We start from the raw sequence: 10,687 nt of genomic DNA on the forward strand, positions 1-10,687 counted from the left end.
GTAAGTATTTAATCACAAGATGACCATGTGTATTAACTGGGGATTGCAACCCAGTATCAAGGGCAGCACACCCAAGCAATGAGGAGTAGATGTTCTCAGAAGGAAGAGGAAGACACTGTGCATCTTCATTTTATTTTCTGAGCTTGCTTATAGTTAGAATAAGCTTTGATGTGTTAGGGTAATAAGAATAATTAAGGGTATAATGACACTTCTTTTCCTCACTTTTACTTAAAATGTGAAACTCATTAATGCCTTAATGACAGTAAGCCTTGCAATATTGTGCCAGAAGTATGGCATTGTCTGAGCAGCAGCATTGAAGTGCTTATCATGCTTAGCTTAGACATGAGTATATGACTTGGCATATTTCTCAAAAAACCTTTTTATGGAAAACTCCCACTTACTCTAGATTTCCACATTCCATGGCTCCATGCTTTTATTGTTGACAGGTTTTTTCCATCGGAAATAACAGATGGTTAATTTAGGCCCCTAAATCAAAATATTTACACTAAAATTATTTTCACAGCATTTTAAGTTGTCTAATAACTGACATTTTCTCTTTTGACATGTACTTTTTACACTGGATTTGTATTAAAGTTCAACTTAAGTGCCTTAGAGAAGCTCCCCATCTCTTGGATGAGGAATGCAGTAGGAAAATCTGCATCTTTTCTCTTTCAGGCTTGGCAGAAGGCAGCTGTGGTGCAGCTGTACTTGTGGGTCTTTAGATGGCTGACCAACAAAAATTATGTTTGAGAGATCAGATACAACTCAGCATGCAGTTAGTTCACTCTGTTACCTTGTCTATCTTCACATTCCACCTTTCCATTGAGAGCAGAGATTTCTTATCTTATAAAATGCTAATCCAATTTGTTTTCTAAGGTGGGAAATTTTTTAGAGAATGCATTGTGCTTTGAAATTTCAAACTGAAAAATTTATGAAATGTTCAAGAAAACATTAGGTTTTTAATAGTGTTTTTGCACCTCTGTTGATGTCTGGTGGATCCAGACAGGACTCTTTAACCAAGGCCAGATATTTTCAATGCAAGGCTGCTTCAAGCAAGCAGAAGGCAGCAAACACATGACCTTACATGTTTTCCCTGTTTCACAAATCAGACTTATTTGAGTATTCTAAGAGACACCATGCATCTGTCAGGACATCATTAGCATTCTCCATGCTTCTTCCAAGAAGACTTCTCTGCTTCTGTAGCTGCTGTACTGAGGATGGAGGGTAGAAGGCTAAGGGGATGTCCAGAGCTTGCTGACTTCTGGGGTGGAGAAGTGAGCACCTATGGGTGCTAGGGCTGGAAGGGTGAGATAGAATGGAAAAAGAAAAGCAACATGACTATTCAGGTTGAAATTTCATATGTTAGCTGTCATTGTTCTGCTTTTATAAAAAGCAGAAGATCCATTTAAGTTTTCTGTGATTCAGTTATAACAGTTGGGAAACAGGAATATGATGTGTGTGCATTCCTGGGAACTGTCAATGAATGTTTGGATGTGCTATGACAAGGGGGTTCCCCATTAAAAACAATTTAAAAGGGGCTGCTTTCTGCTCCTTGTATCACATCTCTTTCTAGGTGTAGTTTTTGTAGACAGGATTAGGTCTGCCCTGGGTCCAGGTTGGTGCAAAGGAAGACTGGAGGGTCACTGTTACAACCACTTCTGTTGAGGCTGAATGTTGTTTTTCTCCACAATACCTTTTTTCCTCTCCATCATCTCACTTTCATTTAATTGAATGGTACAAGATTAAATGAAAGCTATTATAAGGTGATTTTTTTAAGTGATGATTTTCCTTTTCTCCTGAGTGATTTATTAATTGGAACATTAATTTTAAAAACTGCTTATGTTTAATTAAATGACTCCACATTTCAATGATTTATGAATGCTAATTGGCAAACTTAACTTCTCACTTGTAATCCTTAATATCAAAATGCAAGGGAGATAAATAAATTTGTGATAAAACAGATTGCCAGTAGCTTCACTCTGTATGACAGGAGAGGACTGCCCAGTCCCATGGAGTGTGCAGCACATCCAGCATCACCAGCAGTCAGTAAGTGAGAGCCCCTGGAGAACAAGCAGGTTGAACAGCAGTGGCAGATGCACACCATCACATGCCAGTGTGGTTTGTGGTGCTGCAGGTGGCATTGGGGGATCACCCCTGCCATGCCAATGCTCGGTGGCCACACAGTGCTGCACTGGCCCCTCTGTGGGTGTGGAACCATCTGTGCCTGAGCAGAGCAGGAGCAGATTGCTGTGCTGCCTCCTTTTAGTGCTCCTGGGGCGAACCAGGGGCCTGGCACTAAGGGAAGGCAACCCTGTTTGTGCATGGGGTAAGGGCAGAAGGAAGGTAAGGATAAAATAGCAAATAGTGTGCTTATTAAAAAGTTAGGGTTTATAAGGTAACAACCATTAGCAACCACATTTTTTTAATCACAAAAAAAATAATGATGCACAAACAAAAAGCTATGTATGACTTAGAAGTTAATGTTTAGTTTTTTGAAATGTATTCCATAATATCAGAAAGATATTAAGCTATTAGAGCCTGTCCAGAGGAGGGCACAGGATGGGAAGGGTCTGGAGCAGAAGCTGTGTGAGGAGCAGCTGAGGGCACTGGGTCTGTTCAGTCTGGAGGAGACTGAGGGGAACCTCACTGCAGTCACAGCTTCCTTGTGAGGGGAAGAGGAGGGGCAGGCACTGATCCCTGCTCTGTGCTGACAGCGACAGGACCCAAGGGAATGGCCTGAAGTTGGGTCAGGGGAGGTTTAGGTTGGATGTTAGAAAAAGGTTCTTCACCCAGAGGGTGTTTGGGTACCAGAACAGGCTCCCCAGAGCAGTGATCACAACGCCAAGCCTGACAGAGTTCAGGAAGCATTTGGATGAGGCTTTCAGACACATGATGTGATTCTTGGCAGTGGTGCCGAGCAAGCCAGGAGCTGGACTCGTTGATCCCTGTGGGTCCCTTTCAACTCATCATTGAGTCATTCTGTGAATTGTTTTGTTTTAAGGCTTCCACAAACTCAAGTGTCAAGTATAAAATCTAAAAATTTAGATAAATAGCTTTTACTTTCATTCTTCTTCCTACCCTCCTTTTTTTGTTTTGTTTTGTTTTTATGGATAGTAATGCTAATAAAGTTTTGCCAAATCCTTCCAAAAAAGAGCCACAGGCTGAAAGATCTGTAGACATCCTTGTTCTAATTAATGTTACTCCAATTTTGACACTTTAAAAGCTTTTGAAGTATTGGTTGTCTGTAGTCCATCTACATTTAATTGATGTAAAATAAGGGGTGGTGAAGGATTCTGCTTGGGAGAATATGGCCCATCTGCTTGTGGCTGCACTACAGAGTGGGCAGTGCACACTCTGCCACCATTCAAGGTAGTTAAACAAGGGTGAAATCAGTAGCAATTCTTGTTTGTTTACAGGGAAACTGTGACAGATTCGTAGGTATTTATTAATTTTCTTCTTTATGCATGTTCTCTTAATTTTTTTCCCTCTCTTCCTATTCTCTTTTCTAAACCATCAGCCTCTTCTTCAATTCGCCATCATCTTTAAATTTTCCTTTCAGCTCATGCATCATTTGCTTTCCTTTTCAGCTACTTCTACCTTTGTTTTCTGGCTTTTAAGAATTTTTCCCTCTCTATTTTTGCAACTTTTAAGCTTCTCCCAGTCCACCTTTTCTATGCTTTTCCTTTTGACATTTTCCGTTTAGCATTCTTACTGGTGGGATCCCTCAGTCAAGTAGATAAAACTGAGAAGTTACTATGTGTAGTTAGTAAATAGCACTGTGAGTTTGCTATTGTACCCTGCCTACCATCTCAGTGTATAAATTCCTCAGCTGTACTCATTCAAAGCAACTGAAGGAATAGTTTAAGCAGCAGTTTAATTCTATGATTGTCTATTTGAGGTTCATGTTGTATCACTTAGTTTGAAACCTGCTTGTGTTACTCTGTGCCATTCTCACTATCTGATTGAACTGGGTGCTTACAGCCTGACACTGGCATCTTTCATTGTCTGGGAGAATCTTTCTGATTTGAAAGCCTACAGTAAAGAGGATTTAAACAGCACTATGTAGAGGGTGAATTTTGACTTTCAGTAAGCTGGAAGAAAAAAATGAGCTAAACCCACTTTATTAACACTCATGTAAAAGTCTTCATAGTTTTGTTTCATGCTGTGATCTATTGCTTTCATTCTATCTTTTGCCTTGTGGATAAACCATAAAGATTATTTAATTCAAGCTGATGATTATTCTGGTGAGAAAGCAATTAAAGAAAGCAGTTGACTGAAACCTCATTTTAACCTTAAAATATCTTGAGGAAGTAGATTCTATCTGTCTGTGGCTGTGCAGATTCTCTTGACTTGGTTAACTTCCTCATTCAGGTTCCCAATCACATTTGTTTATCTTCCAGGTGAGCCTAAACACTGTAAGACGTCAGAAGATATTGTAAAAGCCACGGAGCAGACAGAAGCACTGGTACAGAACTAGATTTGCTATTTCTTAAAAGCTTCTGACATTTCAGGCAGGACAGGTAATTTGGTTGTTTCTTTCTTTTAATGGGAAGTATTTTATACCATAAAGGCTCACTTAGTGCTATTCTTAGCCTCTTTGTTCCATCCCAGTTGTGCTACATTACAAAATTTTGAAGTGGGGACACCACTTTCAATGTCACCTTTAAAAAAATCAATTTAAAGAAGGGAAAACCAGTACTTTTAAATCTCTGAATCCTTAGTGTCAGACTAAATGGTCATGCAATTAATCATCCTCAATTCAAGTATATGGAATATTGAAAGCAGTGGTATCAGAAATCTCTTGTTTATGAATTTTCATTTGACCTCTGTTGCAGGAAAAAAGAACTCTAACTGTTCCTACCTCATGATCTCAGAGGCTGTTATCTGTCAACTTGTTTTTGGATCATCCTTTTTCTGTGGAGAGTGATTGAACAAAATGTTCAAAAATGTAAAATGTAAAACCCTGAGCTGGTAACTCAAGGCACCTAAAAACTCGCACGATTTCAGTTGTTTTTGTGTTGCTCTTCTATTTCCTCTTCTATTTTGCTTTCTTAAACTAGCCAAATAATTTTTTCAGCCAAAGTTGGACCTTGCTTTGTTGCACCACTGGTACCAGACATTTCCAGTTAATCACAAGACATGTGGAAACATGATGTTTGTCATCTGCCTAGGATTGCTGTTACGTGTCACTGCTGCTGATGTCCAATGAAAATGGAAAATCAAAATGAAATGTGTTTCTAGATACTTGTTCATACAATCATGCTGCATGCACCATAAAAGTCCTACTTGTTAGCTTCCTTAAAATATCTGGAAATAAATTTTTGTAGACTGTACAGGGAAGTTGCAAAGTTTCGCTGACCAGCCTGCGCTAATGAAGATTCTTCCCCACTGCAGTGGCTGCCATGTGGACAGAACTGGTGTTGAACAAATTTGAAAGTATCTGAAATATCTCTTTGAAATTAATTGAATGCACCTGATGTTACAGATTAAAACATTCAGAATTCTGTAATATTTTGAAAGACATCAGCACTGGTGTCAGCCCTACCAAGAAACTGGTACTTACTGTTTTGTAGGGTGGAAGAGACAGCAACAGAATGCATGAAAATTGCTGCACTTCAGCAAAATGCTGTGTTGCCTCTCAGACAGAGTTGGAAGGTGACACTGAGGCCTTATGTCGTGGTTTATCTCAAATGCAAAGGTGACAACATGCATCCTGCAACATCTTTGCCAGAGTTTGTTTCTTTTTGAGGGGCAGCAACAAGGGCAGCACACAGGGAGTTACCTCTGCAAGAAGCCTCAGAATGAGCCCTCCAGACCAAACTGTGCCCGTAAAGAAACTCCATTTTCATCTCTTCTTCCCTCGAGCTGCACACGACCCCTCCTGATTCCTCTGGTGTCCTACACAGCTGCAGCCAACCTCATTTCCCTCTGCTGGACCCTGCCAGGAACCTCCTAGGCTCCTGTTCAGGCTGTAGGCACTCAGGTGGCTCGGGTGGCTGCACTCCCAGTTCTCCTTTCCGGACCCTGTGGTTATTACCTCACTGAACAAACAGTCTTTCTGATCAGCCGTGGTCTGCTCTGAAGGGGTTGTGGGGCAGTGGCACCCTCCTCTGTGCCAGGGGTGATGGAGACCTGTGTGCTGCTCATCTGCTGCTTCAGGGATCCCACCAGAGCTCACAGCCATCAGGCTCCACCTCAGCCAGGGCAGCTTTGCCCGACTGAAGAAGGAATCACAAACAATCAGCTTTGCTGAGGGACCCTTCCATGTCCATACCTGTTGACTGTCTCTTTTCTGACAGCAGAGCAGTCAAAATTGAGCTGGGAACAGTGTAAGCTCTGAGCCCAGGGACAAGGGCATGCCAAAAAGTGGAATTCCTGTCATTGAATATGTAAGCCATATATGTGCTATGCATAAGTAGTATGCATAGTTTTAACTTAAGAAATGTTTGTGCATATAGGATGTAAAAAATACATTTAAATTGTTTTGTGTATCTGGTCCAAGGCTTGTATTTAGCATGGACAAATTTCTGTACAGTGCCGTTAACGAATGAAATGTTAACAGATGAAATTGTATCATAGATGTTATAACGCAATCAATATTTTTTGCTAAGAGTTAAGAATTTATATATTCTCTGCTGGTGTTTGAGCAAATTATTAGCAGCCTGGACCTCTCTGTGCACCTTTGCATCCTTTTCGGGAATGTTGGACTCTTTTCTTTTCCTTTGTAATAAAATGTAAACCATCTTATGGCTTCTTATTGTCCTTATGACAAGAGAAGAAATTAAATGGTCATATAAGACTTTTTTTAATTGTAAGTTGCCATATGCTGTGGCAGTGGAAAATCTTTTTGATTAAGATCTGAGAAGTCAGCAACTTATTTTAGATAAGTAGATCATCTATAGTTCCCACCAAATTTAAAAAGAACAAATGACAAAAACTGACAAAAACTGTCTTTAAAAAATAGGCCAGTTAGATATTTGCTACTGACTGTTTTTCAACATGGTAATTTATGATTCACTGAGACTGAAAGTCTGAAGTAATCAGAATTTAATCTCCATATTGTATTTTCAATTTCAGACTTTTACCATAGTTGAACTTCTGCATCTCTATCCAATTGAGATTTATTACTCTGCCAAAATTTTCACCTGGAAATGCAAGCAGAAAATACAACAGATTCTGCAGAGAACTTGAAGCACGCTGTGGGGCTCTCAGTGTCCTGTTGTCATAGTGAACACCAACCTCTCCCACTGCACAAGCTAGAAGGAGCTCCTGGTCTCACAGGAGGTGCTCATTACCTGCAGATCTCATTCATTAGGATAGAAGAGTGATTTTTTCCTATAAATAATCCTATTTGCTCATTTTTATTCAGATTTTATCACTGTGGTAGATGTTACTGAAATACAAGAAGAGTTCTTAGTCTTTTGTTAATGCCAGCTGATTCTCTTTCTTTCTTCCTTTGTTTGTTCTTAGCAAGATTTTGCCTGGACACGACCCAAAGCTTGGTGTGTTGTTTGGATGAGGAGAGATTTTCTGTGATGCAGAAGACCAGTAGAGCCAACATGTGTTGGTTAAGGCTTTGGGCTGGGTGAAATTTGGGTTCATATGGCAGAAAGGCTTCTTGAGAGAGCCTCTCCCTGAGCAGTAGTTTTATCTCTGAAACCTGTAAGGCTGTGCTACCAAAACACTGCATGGGGCCCTAAGAAATGGTGTTTGTATCTGCATCTCTCCCACAGCATCCTGGGCATGTACCCTACATTGAGCACACTGAGGAGCTATAGCTATAAATGAGCCCTCAAGAGTTTTATTTTGTACTTTTATCTCGAGATATATGACAGATATATTATGTAATATTGTTATGGGTTATGAACTAGCCAGTATTTTTTTTAAATTTAATTTTCAAGAAGGCAATCTACAACTGTGTGTTTTTATTCTGCTGTATTTGTCCATATTTCCTATGATGATATTCCCAAATAAATCTGATTTGAGGGCAAGGATTGTGAAGCTCCTGAGTGTTAGTTACAAATTTGATTGCCTGGAGCATTTTTATTCATTTGTGTATGATTGTCTTTGAGAAGTGACAGTGCATATATGGTCATTTCCAACACTTTCACCCATTTGGGACTCCACAATTTTTCCATTACTGTCCCAGATTGCCACACAAACTCACTCACATCCTCATAGCACACTTGAAAACAATTTCTTTAAGTGAGTCTTGCCTTCTTAGCCTTTATGGTTAAAGTAGCCCTCACACAAAGAAAAAGAAAACCAATAAACTACCTTTTATGCAAAAAAATTCTTACTCTGATTGGAATGGAAGGAGCCACTGGGACTGTACTTGTTAGCAACAATTCTTCGGGAAGGGAATGACTTTGGGGGATACCTCCATGGCTTGGTGTATATTTTACAATTCAAGTTCAGTGTAAATGGAATTAAACGGGGCTCCTTCCAACTTGGATTGAAAACAAATGGAAATAATCCAATAGGCTCAAACATGTATCAAATCCTAACAAGGTACATGATGAAAATAAATCAAGACAATTACTTTATACCACATTCTTTGCAGTTCCTCTTTTCCAGGTGGTATCTGAGCTACATGCACAAAGGACCTTCTTGTAGAGGTGCCAGAAGTCAAACAAGCAACTACTGTTCAAATTAACAAGTGGTAAGTGTCTGAAATGCGTATTTTTAACAGACTATACAGTTATTGTATGAGAAAGAGGAAAATGTAAGCATGACTACCATTCTCCAGCAGCAATTAGAGATTTCTGTGTACAGTAGTTCAACAACAAAGGTTTGTCTGAAAGGGGAGTGCATCCATTTTAAAGCATTTTTTAAAAAATCACATCCTTGAAAAAGAGAATGGAAAAATGAGTGGAAATGAATTTAGTGTTATGAGTAAAAGAGATTGACCTCTGTCAAGCACTATGCAAACATTTAGGCTACTTCCCTGGAATAATTTTATTTTCCTGGTCATTTAAGTATTTAATGGGTCTCCAGAGACTCCTTTTCCATGTCTCAGGGCAAACATTCAGAATTTTTATCAAACTGTGGATATCTAAGTGTTCCCCTGGGAATGAAGAAGAAAGTCATAACCATGGAGTTATAAATAGAAAAAATCTCTTATAAAAATGGAAAAAATGTCTTATAAAACTGTTTTGGCCTGAAATTTGCTGCAAAATACTTTCTTTGTGCCTAGGCAAGTCCTTTGCTTACGGCCTTTGAGTGAAGAGTTGTTGGAGAACTTTGCATTAGCTGAACTTGGACAGATAATATCTTAGCAAAATCAGCTATTCTGGCAGATTACATGGTACAGGAACTTTAAAGCTGTTGAGTTTTGTGCATTTGCAACATCCTGTATGGGTCATTATTACAAACCAGAGCAGCTAAATAAGGGGGTAAAAATGAAAATGGTGGGTAGAATCTTGGTTTTGAGATGGAACAGTTAAGCAGAAGTTTCTTCACTTTTATTTGAACTGTAGTTCTAAGGCTGTCTCATCACCACATAGGACCCAATGCTGGTGCAACTACAAGCAGCTCTCCTGAACCTGCAAGAAAGACTGTGGGACTTGTAAGACCATGAATAAACATCAAGTTACATGAAAGTATTGGCTAATTGTTTGTATAAAGCCTGATGTGATTATCTCAATCAAAATTCAATGAGCCAAAGGGTCAAATTCACCTATGATGCATTTCCATGAAAGTCAAGAAAGATGCTGTCATTATAGGAGAAAATAATTTGTTAATTGGATCATAATTGTTTGTCTCTTGCTTTCTCTGTATTCAGCTGGCTTACAGATTTTGTTTTCTGCAGTGCAGGGTACTCTGAGGGTCTAATGTCTCTGCACAAAGCACGCGTTTAACTTTAGACCATCTTGAATTCTTTTGTTGAAATTGTGCTTCCTTATCTTTGAGACTGCTCAACTTTGAGAGAGAACTGTATTTTTCTTACTTGTCAGAAACAATAGTTCACCTTTATTGTTTGGAGTTTCAGCAGTAGTTCACAACTGGAATTAATGGCAACATATTTGGGTCAAATATTTTAATATAATGCATGATGTATCTTTATTTAAGCATTCCCACCTGGGAAAGACTCCTATTCTGCTAGGCACAAGGTGGTTTGGGGTAGGGCAGAACTGTGACTGCAGCCAGAGTGGCTCTGGAAGATATGTGTGTGGCTTCAACTAAATGGTAGATACAGGAGCATGACTACAGAGTTGATATTTCCAGTAAATTAGAGAATAAAAATGTCATGAGAAATTTAAATATTATTTATAGTTGACCTTCATGTCTGTTTTTAATATTCAATCTGCTGAGTGTTTAAAAAAGCAATTAAAAGTCCCATATAATGTTAAAACCCTTGATAAATGTAATAAACAAATGACATATTCAAAAGAGAGAATCTATGTCCCATTAGGAGAGAAAAAGAAAGATGAGAGCAACATATGGCAGTATAATTAGAATGATTAGGGAAGCACATCAACAGAATTTATGCTGCAGGGAAAATGTAATAAGAAACCAACACACTTTCCTCACTGCCTTGAAAACTGCAAATATCGCTCTCTGAAAAGGAGAAGATGCAGAAAGGGTCCCTGGCATTTAAAGCTGTAACTTGTGTTCTTCTGTCATTATTAAAGATGCACACAGCCATCTGCAAACCATTTATTTTTTGCAGAGTTCACATTGTCCC

The 10,687-nt window shown here is 39.1% G+C and overlaps 1 protein-coding gene across 3 annotated transcripts in view; it reads left to right on the plus strand.

Annotated features, from left to right (window-relative positions):
• The window catches only part of PDE1A (phosphodiesterase 1A), a 53,809-nt gene extending 45,808 nt beyond the window's left edge, over positions 1 to 8,001 (plus strand). For 2 of the 3 annotated variants that reach the window (XM_033064076.2, XM_033064075.2), the window contains 2 exons: positions 4,401 to 4,520; positions 4,836 to 8,001. In XM_033064076.2, the coding sequence (XP_032919967.1) occupies positions 4,401 to 4,477 (77 nt within the window). In that variant the 3' untranslated portion in view covers positions 4,478 to 4,520; positions 4,836 to 8,001. The remainder of the gene's footprint in view (positions 1 to 4,400; positions 4,521 to 4,835) is intronic. The other variant, XR_004418405.2, reaches the window with a different exon arrangement.
• The last annotated feature ends 2,686 nt before the right edge of the window (positions 8,002 to 10,687 follow it).

The sequence above is a fragment of the Catharus ustulatus genome, chromosome 7, assembly GCF_009819885.2.
Source record: "Catharus ustulatus isolate bCatUst1 chromosome 7, bCatUst1.pri.v2, whole genome shotgun sequence".
Classification (NCBI taxonomy): Eukaryota; Metazoa; Chordata; class Aves; order Passeriformes; family Turdidae; genus Catharus; species Catharus ustulatus.